This window comes from Histoplasma capsulatum, genomic scaffold (assembly GCF_000149585.1).
Source record: "Histoplasma capsulatum NAm1 scaffold_1 genomic scaffold, whole genome shotgun sequence".
NCBI lineage: Eukaryota > Fungi > Ascomycota > Eurotiomycetes > Onygenales > Ajellomycetaceae > Histoplasma > Histoplasma mississippiense.
Window position 1 is genome coordinate 6,069,295 of NW_001813982.1, and position 15,042 is coordinate 6,084,336.

A 15,042-nucleotide genomic window follows, 5' to 3' on the forward strand; every position below is an offset into this window, starting at 1 on the left:
TTCCGGCATTCATGGCGAAGGGGAACAGGAATCCGGTTTGTCAATGAGAGTGAGGTCTATATTGATGTCCCTGTTGAGGTGGCGGAGTTAGAGAGATCCGAAGGGTTTGTATAAGAAGGCGCGGGAGGGGGTTATCAAGGAGTTTACGGGGATCAGTGCACCGTACGAGGCCCCCGAGAAACCTGAAATTCATATTCGGAGTCATGAGGTTGGGATTAAGGAGGCGGTTGCGCAGATTATTAAGTATTTGGAGGGAAAGGGCTATTTGCCTGAAAGAGCCGTGCATAATTAAAGTTATTGCCCTGGTCTTTTTTGTTCATATATACTTTCAGTTTTCATCATGTTTTTTTTTTTTTTTTTGGATCTATTCTCTTGTCTCATATTCCGGGATGTGCGATATCCAATTTATAGAGTTGGCATGAATTAGATACTAAGCATGTAGAATCACAAATATCTCATATGATTAATGATACCCGGTGAATTATGCCCAAAATTAGGGAGATAAGGGCCTCGCAAAATCACATCCTTCGTGCAAGGGCAGCATGTCCGCTGTATTCTCCCCTATCTCTTAGCATGGACGTTAAAAAGGAGGGGGGGAAAATCTAGGAGCAAATCGAGTGACAATTATAGCTATTAAGTCTGACACGATGGGCTTATATATCATCAGTAGCGAGAGAGTCGCAAATGTTCCGGGTGTAAAAGAATTGAGTCGAAACACTCCAACAAACTAAATATAAGTCGCAGGTCCCAGATACTATGACAACATTGAAAAGGAAAGAAAGAAACCGTGGGCAAGCACATTTGTAAAAATGTAGGCATTAGTAAAGAAAATAGAAACCGCATGCGATACAAACAAAAATGAAAGATCCGTGTCATCATCCAAATGTATGAATTAATTCATCATTTTCCTTCCCATTTCATGATACCGTTAAGATTCGAAATGAAAAATGAAAATAGACGAGATGCCTCCTTTTATGCGGCAGGATGTGAGTGAAGTCTGTTGGGAGCTGGCTGGCTTCAAGCTCACTCGAAGTCTATCTCGTAATATACAAAAGCGGTATACTCACCTGCTCCGCTCTCACCTGCTCCGCTGACATGCTGCATATCCAGAGGATCATCTTTTTGGACACGGCCTTTCTTATCACGCCCGAAGGCGTTGCCCGCTAGGTACGAGTATGAGTCGTCGAGGAGGCTCTTTGCTTTTCGTGCTTGTTTGTTTGTGGTCTGGTAATTTTTGTCCCCTTTGTTAGCAAGGATAATCTCCGCGGGGAGCTGAAAGAGGAAGGGTTAAGGTAAAGGAGTGTGTTGGTTGCGATCGGAAGGTGAAAAGAACCAAAGGCGCTGCATGAAGGGGTTGCAGTGGTGGCCACAAGGGAAGCACAAAAAGGACTGCAGACAGCAGGGACCAGGGAGGGAGAGTGTAGGAAAGATAAAATCCACCAACCTTTATCAATGCGCACACAAAGTCCAGCGGCAACCCATATCTCAACACCGTCTCTACAAACACCCTCAAGACAAGCACATGCACCCAAGCCATCACAGCCTCGCTCCACCCGGTCCTTGCAAGCCGCAATGTCTCGCCCCAAAGCCGCCGTGCATCGGAATTAGCTTTATCTAGATCCCTCCGCTCCTTCTCCTCGTTACCCTCAACATATTTATAATCTCTAGGTATCCACCGGTGTTCCCGACACTTATGGATGAATTCAGCGCTGTGCTTTTTGAACGTCGTGACAGCGTACAGGGTGGATTCGTCATCTGAAGCGACAAACGTTGAAGAGCGAGGGACGACCATGGGTGACATGGTTTCGTATGTTCGTAGGAATTCTTTTGTGTCTCGTGAAGGGACGGCAATTAAGTGGGTTTCGAGGTATTCGGAGTCTTGGACGAGGACGCGGGGATCAACGACAGATGCGAGGGATTTGGTGGACAATGTGCCCCTAGGAAAGTGTCAGGATACAATTTGGCAAAATATTGGACTACATTAGGTATATCCTCATACGTTTGTCTCCGTTGGAGTGCAGCAAGTGTCGTTTTTCCTTGGGTATATTGTGAGAACTTGGCTCGAACGTCATTGTCGATGCTTGCGGCTTCCTAGAAACGAGGGAAGAAGAGGGAGTCTCATCAGCAGAAAGAATCGGTTGAAATGCAATATGACAAAGCATTTATCCCTCCATACCTTTTGAAGCAAATCAATCAATTCTGCCAATGACCTCTCTGCCCGGTATTTGACCTTATTCCACTGAAACGTCCTTAGATACTGCTCAACGGGCTCTGGTAAATTCAAGATACATGTCAGCTAAACCACTCTAGGCCTGGAACAATAAGGAGGGGAATCCAAAAGAAACAAAAAAGAGGAATCTCCGCCACCATACTGTCATTGACCGTTTTCATATTCGCAATCTGCTCCTCATCCCCCTCCAGAACATTCTTCAAAACATCCCCCACCTTGCCCACGACGTTATGGCACAGGGCTTCTAGCCTCGCCAGCTCGTCCGCCTGCTGCACCAGCGTATCCAGCGTCCCGATTTTAAACTCTGGGATGGCAAATGGGATGACCGTGCCATTATCTGAGGTGATGGTCTTGCTGATAGCTTCGAGAGCATCGTCACGGTGGTGGGAGGGGGTGATGGAGCTAGGGAGGGAGAGGAGGATGTACTTGGGTCCCTTGGACATTATCTAGGGTTATGTATACTGAGAATCCTCACCGCGCTTTTTGGTTTGTTTTAAACGGCGGGCATAGAATGTACTGGATTTCTTTTCAATCCCCCTTTTTGTTCCTGGTGAGCGGAGTCAATAAGAGCAAAATACGATGGATTTCCTGATGAGAGTTGAAGCTGTAAAGTGAGATGTGGACAGTGGTCAGCGTGTGGGCCAATCACGTTGCAAGTTGTAGCATCATCAAACCTTAATGAATTATGACAATAACTCCATACGTTAAAATACTTTCTTCTTTAACGTTGATGATCCTATTTTCTGATGATGCCAAATTCCAAAATTATGGTATAGTAGAGCGTAAGTTACTCATGATCTCATTAATGTATAGCTTTACCTACTATTGAAAAAGCGCAGCCGGAATTTTATTCCTCACCTGCGAATATTCAACACATATTATGTATGCCCAGTATCCAACCCCAAAGAATGCGGGAACTTAAAACACAAGGGTCAACCCAGAAAATACCAATCAGAAAGAAATAGTTTAATAAACAGCAGCACCCATCGTTGGGGGGGGGGGGGGAGAAATAAGACAAAAGAAGATGAAACGGCAGTCGGATGATATCTAACTGCAAGCTTCGCAAAAATGGAATATATCAAGACATCAAGTCGGTAATCCCTATCATGACGGCAGATACGCCCGAAACCAGCATACGATGATGTTTTATGTCGATTTAAAAAGTCGTGGAAGAGACTATGATCCCGGGTTAACAGAACGATCCAAGAGAAGTAGTTAGGACAGAAACAAAATAAAGGGAGGCCACGTACAGCAGCATTCTTCGGCTCGACAAACAACGCTTTCGCCTGAGCCACAACAAGAGGCTCCCGCCCCTCATCGGGTAGAGTCTCAATCCTCCCTTCAACCCATGCCTTGCGCCCTTCAACCTTCACCGTATTAGCGCGCACAACGAAAAACGACCCTGCAAGCGCCGGGCTGCGGTAGTCTATGTTCAAATTTGCAGTGACGCCAATGCCATTGGGTAAAGCAGAGAAGCAACACCTCGCGAGAAATTCGTCGAGAATGGTAGCGAGGAGGCCGCCATGGACAATGCCCGGGTGGCCAGAAACGTCCGAACCCAGATATAGCATCGCAACGAGGCTTTTCCCACCCGTCTCCGTCCAGGTGTAAGGGGGTACAGCGATCTTATTGGCGCCAGACAGAGTTCCGGCAGTGAGGTTGTGGGCGCGCAATTCCAGGGGAATCTTGAGGTGGGGTCGCGATTCGGTGAAGCGCTCATCTGTTCGCAGAGAGCGAGCTATGGGGTGATTGTAGATGAAGTCATCGATATCCTGCAAGACTTCGTCGGGAGCTATGTATTCAGATTCCTCGTCGGAGCGGAGTTGGTTGACGACCTGGACCATGGTGGATACAACGGGGCTTAGGGAGATTCCAAGAGTGAAGGAGAATATTGCGATTGCTGAGAAACCTAGGAAACGGCGGAATATGGAGGGCCTTTTGAATGAAGTATGGGAGGGAGGAGGAGGCAGAGGCTTGGGAGAAGATGGGTGGACTGTCTGGACTGTATAAAGGCATATGCAATCAGGGTCAGTTTATTTGACTTGATTGATTAAAGGTCCTCGGTAAATATATATATCACTCCGGAGTTCAATGGATTGAAATACAATGGTCGCATATGAAAAATTCGTCATACCTGAATAAGGTCTATTCGATGACGGGCTTGACGGCCGGGCTATGAAAAAGGAGCGTGACAAGGAAGCGCCGGAAGAAGTGGAAAAAGAAGAAATAGAGACAGGGAATGATACGCGCTGCTTTGAGATAAAGAAAATGTGATTGCCTGGGAAAAAAACAGGACGAGAGCGGAACGGAGCCATAGTAATTGAGCGGAAGAGATGCTTCAGGGGACCGCGCAAGAACCAATTTCTCAAAATAGATGGTGCAACGGTGCGCTGGTGGGCTCAACCACTTCCATCGAAATCAACCGACACTGGATGGAGCAGCACAAGCGACTCCTGAAGGCCAGGGTTCAAAATATCTGAACGGAGTTCGGATTCTTGCCAAGAATGTAGATAAGGCGAGCCCCACGGGCCCACCAGCAATGGTGCTTTCAAGGAGTTTGGATGCTGACCTTCAATTTTCCGGTAACCACTAGCGGAAGCTCGGGGGAACAAACACAATAAAAGGGCCCAATGCCTGCTGGGGGCATGGCACTTGTTCGCGAATCCGATATACGAAACTTAAATCCTGCAAAATTATCCGAAATCACCAACTTCATAGCTTTCGTGGTTCGAAAAAAAAAAAAAAAAGGGATGCTTACAAAGCCAACAAGGCTCCCCTTTCAAGTTAAGCACAAACGTGCATTTTTCAGCCGCTCAGGAAGGACAGTCGAGTTGCAGACGGTAATGAACCCCCGGCTGCAGGGGAAGCTAAGTGGGCTTCACTTGCAGGGAATCGGCTCAGCCTGCAGACAACCTACCTCGGCCCGTTGCTAAAATCGAAATTGGTTGGTTGGTAAAATAAGAAAATTCGTTGAACACAAAGAATAGCTAGAACAAAAAAATTGAAAAAAAGAAAAAAAAAAGGGAAAAAATATCGAGGAACGTGGGACTCGAACCCACAATCTTAGCTTAGCTTGGTCCCGAACTTCCCAGGCTAGGAGGGAAATCTTTGTCCAATCATAGGAGAGCTACGCATTACCCTTCTGCCAGTCCCTCAAGGCTTGGCTTTACCCATTACGCCACCGGGGCAGGGTAAGAGTTGCACGGACGGGCCACATGTGAATTAAGATGTAATGGGCTGCTAGTTCCTTCACTTGGACACCTACCAAACAAGATAATAAAGGCCTTAGAGACATTATAAAATACATCTTCATGATTTGGACATTTATCTTTTGTAACCTGCCATGCTGTGTTATATATATTATTTCATTACGTTGGTCTAAACGTTTATCGTATACATTTCGCTCCCATATATGGACCACCGAGCAACGAACAAACAAGATAAGCATTCATAAAGTGTTTAGTAGGAAATATAAAAGAAAAACCTTCACCCAAACCAAAACGGGAATATCATAAACATCAAGTAATATTGTAAGGACACATAATCGGCATATATATGGAGAAACAAATAACGAAACATCGAGGCGATCTAACAGCTGAAGACAGTCGGAACTACAATGTACATATACTTAACATCGTATTATTGCCCGGAATTGGAAATCTAGGATCCTCTGATTTAGCGAGAAAGGCTAATAACCTTGCTTGCCGCTTCCTCAAACGAGTCGAAGGCATGTAGCGGGAGCCTGCTGTCGGCAATCTAAGTTTGGAGTAAAAACAATTAGTCCCCCCTGCGTCGCGCTGATACACTTCCATAAAAATACCATCCCTAGGAACAATTGGCAAGGAAAAGGATCTGACATACCATCTTCTGCCCAAGTTCCTCATTGGTACCGCGCAGGCGAACAACAACAGGTACCTTCATATCCAAATCGCGGAACGCCATGATGATCCCGTTAGCGATCATGTCGCAGAGAGTCAGGCCGCCAAAAATGTTGACGAAGATGGTTTTCACGCGAGGATCGGAGAGGACGATTCGGAATGATGACTTTACCGTCTCGGACGTTGCTTTTCCGCCGGTGTCGAGGAAGTTGGCGCAGTGGCCGCCGTGAAGAGTCAGAGCGTCGACGGTGTTCATGGCGAGGCCGGCACCGTTAACTATAAGCGGTAGGGGTGAGAATTGTGGCTTTTTCTTTTCTTTTCTTTTGTTCTGCTTTGCCTTGTGTCAAGAGGGAACCATGAAAGGTTAAGACTTACCAAGTGTACCGATGCTTCCCTCTCCAGGAAGTCTAAATATCCTGTTGTTAGGATCCCATCTATCAAAGTATTTTTGGATAGCAGCACTCGTACTTGACATAGACAATTCCCTCTTTCTCAGCTTCGACTTCTTCTGGAACCTCTTGCGCCATATTTCGTAGTTTGTGGATATCTTCCTGTCTCTTCGAACTTTTGTATGCGGCATCATCGAAGCCGAATCGGGCCTCGGTAACCCGAAAACAACCATCGCTCCTCCCGGAGACTTTTGTTTCTAGCAGAAGAGCCTCCTTGTTTATAAAAATATCAAGCAAAGTCTGTGCGAACTTCGCAAGAGGTTCTAGAGATATCTCTCCAAGGCCGAGGTAGCTGGCAACCGCTCTGATGTTGGCCTGATTGGTAGTGAAATGTGTCTTGCCATATGTAAATGGGAATTTCCTAGATCGAGAGAGAAAAGTTGCCGGATTAGTGGTGGGAGAAGCAATAATGCATGGTGAACATGAGTTTCGATCTATAGAAATTCCAAAAAAGAAATCAGAACGTTCGTTCGATTCGCCAATCGCGACCCCTTTTTCCCCTAACAATTCAAATGACTGGGATTGTGTGAGGTAAAGGGTTCTGCGTTGTGGCATGATATGTTGCCGTCGTATGGTTGGTCGACGCAAAGTGTGGAATCCCCTCTGCTGTGCTGCAACCGCAACCGGGGCGGTCTATGTGCTGATGTCAGTGGGAACAATTAACTAGTTATGCATAATTTCATTTTCTGGCGCGGGAAGCTACCTGAAATGCGGGCCGTCCGCCCACATTGGTCAACAACGTTCTCATCCCTTCCCCGAATTTCTCTGGGTGGTCTACCATGACGGCGCCTGCATTTTGTAAAGCTCTGATCTTGGTTTGTGCATCGGGATCCCCCAGACCAGCCCATGCGCCTGCATGGCCCATGACCCGCCCAGGTGGAGCATAAATTCCGCTGACTACCGCCATGATGGGTCTGAATGCCACTACTATTAGTAAAGTAAACATTTCCACAGGGAGCAAATGTCAGTTTTCATACTTTGGTTCTGCAGTGCGTCTTCGATAGTCAAAAATCCACTCTGCAGCTGCAATTTCTGCTGATCCTCCGATTTCTCCAACAATTATGATTCCATGGGTGTCTCCGTCATGCTCGAAAAAGTTCAGTGCATCAACAAAGCTTGTACCAGCTACAACATCCCCTCCCACGCCTATGCAAAGACTCTGACCCAATCCTGCTCGTGTCGTTGCCGCAACGGTCTCGTAACCAAGAGTACCAGACTTGGCGACAATTCCAATATGCCCCGGCGCGAAACATGAAAGAGGCTGGAACCCAATTCTACATCTCCCAACAGCGGAAATGATACCAGGGCAGTTTGCGCCAACCAAACGAGATTTTGATTGGGTTTGAAGCATTGCGTGTATCTAGTGATGTCCGGTTAGATAATCCGAAACTCTTGGATATGTGGCCAGGTGATTCTCACTCGAAGCATATCATGAACAGGAACATGCTCTGCTACGGCGACTATTAGAGGAATCTCTGCTGCGATAGCCTCTTCAATGGCCTGTGCTGTTTGCGGCCCTGGCACGTAGATGGCAGTTGCATCTGGCTTCAGCTTCTCTTGTGCCTGGTATTGATTACACATGTCAGTGTAATTTGCTTCGCAACATATGTCAACCGATAAATGTACATACCACTTGGACTGATGGAAAGACAGGCAATCCAAGGTGTTCACCTTCCACACCCGGCTTTACACCGCCTACAACCTTGGTACCCCATGCTAACGATTCTTTCACATTCGCGGTCGCCTGTAGCAACTTTAGCTATACCAACCACAAGGTGAGTCTTTATTGGAAAGAGAAATTACCAGTCTACCTATTTTCAATATTTCAGCGACTGACTATAGAATTGCATACACCAGCGAGCAAGCCAAAAAATAAAATAAAAATAAAATAAAAAAATAAAAAATAAAACAAGTCAATCAATAACCAAGACACAGATTACATTCAACCCCAAACATACCTGTAAACCCCTGGAAGAGGACCCGGGTATGAGCACCAATTTTAAGATTCGGGAGAGTATCCGCATAGCTCTGAATCCGCGCAGATGTCGAAAAGTGGGAATGTAAATATTGGCCAATTCGAGCAATATGTCGTGAGTGGGGACGGCGAGATATCAGCGAAGGGGGTATGGATTTGAAAAAAATCATGGCTAGTACGTAACCTGAAGTTCGATTTCCGGCTCGACAGTAGGTAGGTAGGATATGGAAAAAATACAGTTGATATGTTTCTAGTAATAACAACTTAAAGACAGAAGAGAAGGAATGGGATTTTCAGGAATTTATCAACTTTTGAGTTTGGTAACGGGAAACGAAGAAAATCAAGCGGCGGCTTTCTCCAAACAAATGTTAAACAGGAAAATGGGTATCTCGCCTCATGGGATGGCGGGTTCGTGTCAGAGACATACAATCCAGAAATAAACTTCGTGATCTATCCAAAACGCAAAATAAATAAAAAATGTTACTAAATGTTTTTCTCAAAAGTAAGAATTGAGATTATTTCTGAGTGGTCCATTATAAACCGTAATATCTGAGTTAACTTGTGCTAGGAAGCGCATGCAGGATTTCCCCATCGATTTCGATGTGTTAGAGGCTTGCTGTTGAGAATGCGGAGATTGGATCTCGAAATAATAGCCTCGGGATTTTAGCCCGAAGCTAGCTAATAAAGCATCACCTCAGAGATCTAGTTTGGATCGGCGGAACGGACCCTGGCCGTGACGTTTGTTTCCTCAGCGCAAAGGCGAATAAGGATTGTCTGGCGAGCTGGATTGAAGTTCCTACTACGATGGGTTGGTACTCGGAGAATCACCGACTGGTGATGTGCGAAACCATGTATTTACCAAGGGCCTCTACACAAGCAAAAGTCTTCCTTTTGAATTCGAATGTCTGATATCTGCTTCTCCTTCCGGACATTCTATCTCTGGACAATCTTCATTGTTTCGCCACGTAGCTATGCAAATAACTATATTAACTAACTGTTGGCGAGGTGATTCTATACTCCACCAAATAGGTTACTTACATATATTATTTATAGTGGTAGGGTCTCGGAGAGCGTACCCTGTATTAGATATCATATTTGAATTCGCCATCTCCTTTTTTAGTATTTGTGCTTGCGTCGAAACTTTGGCGAGGTGTATGCATTGAGAGATTGCTATGACGAAGGGAGAATCTTGTGATTTTCTGGGATCTATGTCAAGGATGGTAGGAGCATGTATCCATCATACTGCGTATATTGGTATTGGTTGAATGAATATTTAAGATGTATATTGTTGAAAACAGTCATATATTCTCTGATTAAGAAACTATTTAAATGAGGAATTTGCCGGAGTAGCACTGTGATCAAAAGCGCATATTTTTTTCAGCAAGATACTTTGAATAAAGATAAGATACAAAAAGTAGTTCCCTTAGAAGCTAACTTCTAAAATCACAGGGTTGGTTGCCTTCTACACAATATTCAAACTGTTTGAATGGATCCATGGATTGATCTGGACTCTTTTTCTGCGTATCTCAACAGGTTGGGAGCCGTGGACAACGTCTCTGTGTATTGTGGCGGACGTAAAGCTTGCGAAAACAGAATTTTCTGCCACCCCCTGAAAAATAGTAGCAAAACACCGCAGAAATAACCAAAACATCCACGTATCTCTAGAATCATTCAAATATCATCCAATTCATTCAAATACGCACCTTTATCATCAAATACACACCTTTATCATCAAATTTGTCAATATGCTCTGCAACACTCATCATTTTACTATTTTACAAGTTTATAAAAGAATTTCAATTACTCTGCATTTTCATCTACTCAAATCACCTGTTTCAAATGTTCTGAATAATGATAAGAATCCAACTGATGATGAGAAGAAGAATAAAAAGAAGAAGAAGAAGAAGAAGAAGAAGAAAAAAAAAAAAAAAAAAAAAACACAATTAGAAAATTTTCAATTTCTACAAACATCTATTTCTAAGTCTGAGATCTCATTCAGATTGTATGAATGAGTGATTATCAATGAAATAAAAAAGTCTATAAAAATCAAGTTACAGAATATTACAATAAATGATATGATTGTCTGCTTCTACAATGCCTTGGAGGAAGTTTGAAACTACTGAGACTTTTAATCAATATTCACTAATTCAAAAATAGTTTAGTGTTTGCACTGTTTATTGCTGTAACTAGCCCTAATTAATTACATACAAGATTGAATTTCATCTAGAATCCAACTTTGAAGGCCACGGCGGCCGAAAGTGGCAGGCGGTTGGGCTGCTTCCGGCCGCCCATGCACCCCGGATTCGCACCCACACTAGCCGCCACTAGACCCAATCTGGAATCCACCCATCGCCGCTTTTTGGGATACCATTTGACGCCCGCGGCCGGGTCCACGGCCTCACCTTCTGCTCGCGCGACTGCTCTCGAATCGCTCACCCACTCACTCGCCCATTCGCCCAGCTGGAGCGCGCCGTTTCTGGCGCTCAACCCTTCAACCACGATGGCCGCCGGGATAGTCCTGGATTCCCCATTCTATAAATACTATCATGTCTCCCACCCCTCTCCCTCCTCCCTTTGCCTTCCGTTGCCCTTGGTTCCTCTGCAACTCATTATACCCAAGTCACCAGTCCCCCTCCTATCCGCCCCAACTCCCTTGCAGAGGGCTGGTCTACCCCGGCCTTCCTCCATAGAATCTCTTTTCTATCTACCTACGCATCAGCGACAGCCTCACGCGCCCACTGAACGTTATGCCAGTTGGGAGGCCCAAAGTGCCGAAAGCTGGCAGATCACGCACGGCGGGTCGCCTGGATTCACCCAGAAAGCCGAACTACAGAGCCATATTGGAACAACATGAGGCCGCTGGCCGCACATCCAGAATCTACGCCGCAAATTCTCAGAAAAGTGTGGGGACGGTCCGGCGGAAAGTTCAACGGTAAGTGTTGATCTCTGTAAGGAAATTGAATTTACCTTCTTACGGAGAAAAGCTTCTGCTATGCCGAACTGAAGACTACGGAAGAGGAATTCCTTGAGAATCTGACGGCGGGCCGAGTCAAGACATATTTTGACTGGGTCGAGGACACCCACCGGAACAGCATCAAGGCAGCATCGGCCTTTGACTCTTACTGGCGGGTCCTGAAGATCCTGTATGTGGAGCGCACTGGCCATGGCATGGACAGTGGGATGGAACAGGATTGTCTGAACGTAAGCTCATCCAAGTGACTGACGTTGCTCCAGCTGATGGGTGCCCTGCACAGTATAAGAACGTCGTGATCAAGAGATGGGGTCTCCGGCGACGGCGGAGGAGGGGCACGTCTGGCACCAAGGACGATGTGTACCGCATCCTCCACGCCCATTGGACACGGTGTACGAAGGCGTATGCCGATGAGAAGCAGCGACTCTACGTTGCTGCAGGTATCCTCTTGTCCTTCATCTCCGGTGCCAGGCTGGTCTCGCTGTTCGACACCCGGATCAAAACCGGTGATGCGGAAGCCGGAGACGGACAGTCAAAGGGAGTATCGCACACAGCGAGCAGGGGCTCAAAGAACAGGACCAACCGTCGGCGTCACCGTCCCCGAGCCACAGGGCCCACCCCCGATCGCTACCCAACGGCGGGATCCGGGATCGGCCAGCACGGGAACAGACCCATAGCACTAGAGAAACGCAAGTGGGCTCTTTCCGACGATGACGAGGAATATCGCGACACAAAGAAGGCACGAATCATGGCTCCCCGAAAAAGCTGTCGCTCCGCCCGAGAAGAAGCGTCCTGCGGCAAATACGGGATGCGCGGTGAAGACGTTATGTACGATCCCCTGGATAGCGACATGGATAGTCATATGAGCAATGATACGGACTCTGACTCAGGGTATGTTGATGAAGAGAGTGACAGCACTAGCGGCAGCTCCGAGGAACCCCTGTTTGGCGAGCTCGTGCGAGAAAACGATACCGACACCGAGTCGAGTGCAGAGTCAGTGGAGAGCGGCTGCACCAGCGATACGTCCGCCGACAATGACATCAGTGAACTTGACCGCTTCATAGAGGACGTGACGGACGACGAGTATGATGCGGGCCCTGAGGAGACTGGGGCCATTGTCTGGCGGCATATCGGCTTCCACATCATTCGGAGCCCTGTGGCTGGCCGGCCAAACATTCTCCTGGCCAAGGTCACACTCCTCCACACCAAGGGTGAAGACAAGAAGCCGCGAGTGTAGCTATGCAACTTTCCCTCTTCTCAACCCCCGTACTGCATTAAGCTTCATCGACTGACTGACGATGCAGGAAAACATTCATCAGCCATAATCCGGAGCCGCTCCTGGATCTTCTGGGGCACTTTCTCTCCATGGCAATAGATGACGAGATCTTCGCGCCCGAATTCGAGAAGCTCGAAGACATCTACTGGTATCCCATCCCGTCCTACCTAGGCGGTATGAGCCTAAAGATCAAGGCAGAGATGCTGGACGTGCCGGTGTTCCGCCAGCCGGAACGCACGGGCGATGGGTATCGAACATCAGAGAAGACGCCGCTCAAAGGATCTACATGGAGCGGCTACCTCAGACACCTTCGCCTGGTGGCTGGGTTCAAATATAGTCTGACCCAGTATGTCTGGCGACGCTCTCTCATCAACGCCATCAACAGTATGTGCCTGCCCCACTACTCTCCTTGGTCCCTTCGTCTATCCTCTCTTTCTTCCCATTTCCCCTGGCCAGACTAACTGCTGACCTACCGGATCCGCAGACAAAGCTCCGTCCTCCGTTCGGGATCAAGTAGCCGATCACGAATCCAATGCGGTACGGTACTATCTGGACACGGTCATCCGCTTCGATCTGGAAGCCGCGGCCATGGAGCTTCCGTCCAACGATGTGGTCCAGAAAGCAGCCCATGGGCTGTTCTTGAACGCCGACGCCACTGCCCCGACGGAACTTACCGACGAGTTGAAAAGAAAGATCACCGAGAATCCAAAGATCATAGAGCTTACCGAGCGTAGTAAAGAGCTGACCCGGAAGCTGAGGGCGATGGGATTCCGTTCCGTGCCGGCAGCGCGGGGCAAAACTCCACTGTACGAAGAGAAGATGAAGGTGGTTTCCCGGCTGAACCGCAGCAAAGTTTACCTTCACTCCAAGCTTATTGAGCGGCAGAGGCGGTGGCACTTCCGGCATGCTGATACGGAGCGATTCAACCAGCGACTCCGCAACGGCGCGGGCGGTGGGTCTCTGGATGAGTGTCCGGCCCCGCCACCACTTCAGATCTCAGAACGGAGACGGGTCGTCGAACTGACGTGCGCTGGCACTCAGGAACTGACTGAGGATGAGCAGTTCGCGCGCCGGTGTGCGTGCATCATCGTTTGGTTCAAGCTGCAGCGTCGGAAGGAGGTTCAGCGTCGGGGCCGTCACAAGAAACACCAGCCGTCCCAGCGAGATTTCCAACCTGACCCGCCCCTAGACACCGTGCGGGCGAAAGAATCCATTCCGGCGAAGCTGGGCGAAAAGCAGTGCCCATTCTGCGTCGCTGATACCTCGTTGCCTTGGGGGGAGCGGATGAAGGTCCGGGAGCGCACGAACAAGTTCTGGAACCATATCGAGAGCGTCCACCGCGAGGAGCTGAAAGCGTACTCCACCGGACAAAAGCACTGCGGGATCTGCAAAGTACAGGGTGTCACCTTCACTCCACCATCCATCATGGAATTCAAGAGTCATACTCTGAGCGTACACGGCCCCCGTCTGCGCGCATGAGATGCAGATCGCGTCTGCAGAACGTAGAATCCAGAGAACGATACATAAACGTGACTAGTGACTGATTGCTTGAGATAATTCTCCCCTTACTGTAGGCTACATCCTTACAGAGTTGACTATAATCGCGAAAAGTACGGTCTCGTGAATGAATCCACCACTATTCAGGAAACTAAGTCAAAGCCTTAGGGTCAACTTGCGTGCATGTCTTTCCCTCATAGTAATCTTCGCTTGGTGCTGGTTCTTGTTATCACGACTGGCCCTAATCCATTCTGGGTCAAAATCCTTCCGTCCCAGCTCGTCCTCCATTACACAAAACTGAGGGTCAAAGCAGGTGGGGTTACCTCCCTTTAGATAGATAGATTCAATTTCTCAATTACACTCGTTTCACTGTACATTCCAAATGGCAAAACTCAACCGTCTGGGTTCTACCTAGTAGCTCTTAATAACACCAACGACAACCTGGTGACACGTTCTGCAGGTTTTATCAATGGGGGGGAGCGCATTCCGGGCAATACCGATGTCCACACAGAAGAGTCCGTCACCCTGACGGGATGGTATACCAGATCTGGCATCGACATTGATGCTTCAGCTCACGGACTTCGGTCTCAAGCTTGTCAACGAGCTCGTTCTTCCTGGTCATTTCCGTACGCAGGTTCTGCACTTCTTCCTCCAGCGCCTCTCTCCGCGCATGCTCCGCCTGGAAAATGTTATGGATTTCCTGGTTCGCGGTTTCCTATCTCAATATCAGCCAAGAAGGAGTCCCGCCATGAGCCCTACAGGGAGG

The 15,042-nt window shown here is 47.7% G+C and overlaps 7 protein-coding genes and 1 non-coding gene across 8 annotated transcripts in view; 4 read left to right on the forward strand and 4 right to left on the reverse strand.

The window, feature by feature from the left end:
- The window catches only part of HCAG_01742 (adenylyl-sulfate kinase), a gene marked incomplete at both ends in the record, with an annotated part of 800 nt that extends 508 nt beyond the window's left edge, over positions 1 to 292 (forward strand). The window contains one exon of the mRNA XM_001544645.1: positions 104 to 292. Within this exon, the coding sequence (XP_001544695.1) occupies positions 104 to 292 (189 nt within the window). The remainder of the gene's footprint in view (positions 1 to 103) is intronic.
- A 731-nt stretch (positions 293 to 1,023) lies between these two features.
- HCAG_01743 (conserved hypothetical protein) lies at positions 1,024 to 2,673 on the reverse strand (the record flags this gene model as incomplete). The annotated part of the gene is made up of 5 exons (XM_001544646.1): positions 1,024 to 1,224; positions 1,445 to 1,937; positions 2,000 to 2,091; positions 2,177 to 2,257; positions 2,335 to 2,673. The coding sequence occupies 5 exons, from the start codon at positions 2,671 to 2,673 to the stop codon at positions 1,024 to 1,026; spliced, it is 1,206 nt and encodes a 401-aa protein (XP_001544696.1).
- A 643-nt stretch (positions 2,674 to 3,316) lies between these two features.
- On the reverse strand, positions 3,317 to 4,074 carry HCAG_01744 (conserved hypothetical protein; the record flags this gene model as incomplete). Its single annotated transcript, XM_001544647.1, has 2 exons — positions 3,317 to 3,331; positions 3,481 to 4,074. The coding sequence occupies 2 exons, from the start codon at positions 4,072 to 4,074 to the stop codon at positions 3,317 to 3,319; spliced, it is 609 nt and encodes a 202-aa protein (XP_001544697.1).
- Positions 4,075 to 4,604: 530 nt separating this feature from the next.
- On the forward strand, positions 4,605 to 4,823 carry HCAG_01745 (predicted protein; the record flags this gene model as incomplete). Its single annotated transcript, XM_001544648.1, has 1 exon — positions 4,605 to 4,823. The coding sequence occupies one exon, from the start codon at positions 4,605 to 4,607 to the stop codon at positions 4,821 to 4,823; it is 219 nt and encodes a 72-aa protein (XP_001544698.1).
- Positions 4,824 to 5,264: 441 nt separating this feature from the next.
- Positions 5,265 to 5,385, reverse strand: HCAG_09388. The gene has a single exon. It is a non-coding gene; the product is annotated as a tRNA-Arg (tRNA).
- Positions 5,386 to 5,905: 520 nt separating this feature from the next.
- HCAG_01746 (hypothetical protein) lies at positions 5,906 to 6,635 on the reverse strand (the record flags this gene model as incomplete). The annotated part of the gene is made up of 4 exons (XM_001544649.1): positions 5,906 to 5,986; positions 6,092 to 6,384; positions 6,484 to 6,515; positions 6,577 to 6,635. 4 exons carry the CDS (start codon positions 6,633 to 6,635, stop codon positions 5,906 to 5,908), a joined length of 465 nt encoding a protein of 154 aa, XP_001544699.1.
- A 1,635-nt stretch (positions 6,636 to 8,270) lies between these two features.
- Positions 8,271 to 8,847, forward strand: HCAG_01747 (predicted protein; the record flags this gene model as incomplete). The annotated part of the gene is made up of 4 exons (XM_001544650.1): positions 8,271 to 8,332; positions 8,471 to 8,541; positions 8,709 to 8,745; positions 8,787 to 8,847. The coding sequence occupies 4 exons, from the start codon at positions 8,271 to 8,273 to the stop codon at positions 8,845 to 8,847; spliced, it is 231 nt and encodes a 76-aa protein (XP_001544700.1).
- A 2,432-nt stretch (positions 8,848 to 11,279) lies between these two features.
- On the forward strand, positions 11,280 to 14,258 carry HCAG_01748 (predicted protein; the record flags this gene model as incomplete). Its single annotated transcript, XM_001544651.1, has 5 exons — positions 11,280 to 11,464; positions 11,517 to 11,733; positions 11,787 to 12,586; positions 12,808 to 13,163; positions 13,264 to 14,258. 5 exons carry the CDS (start codon positions 11,280 to 11,282, stop codon positions 14,256 to 14,258), a joined length of 2,553 nt encoding a protein of 850 aa, XP_001544701.1.
- Positions 14,259 to 15,042: the final 784 nt, after the last annotated feature.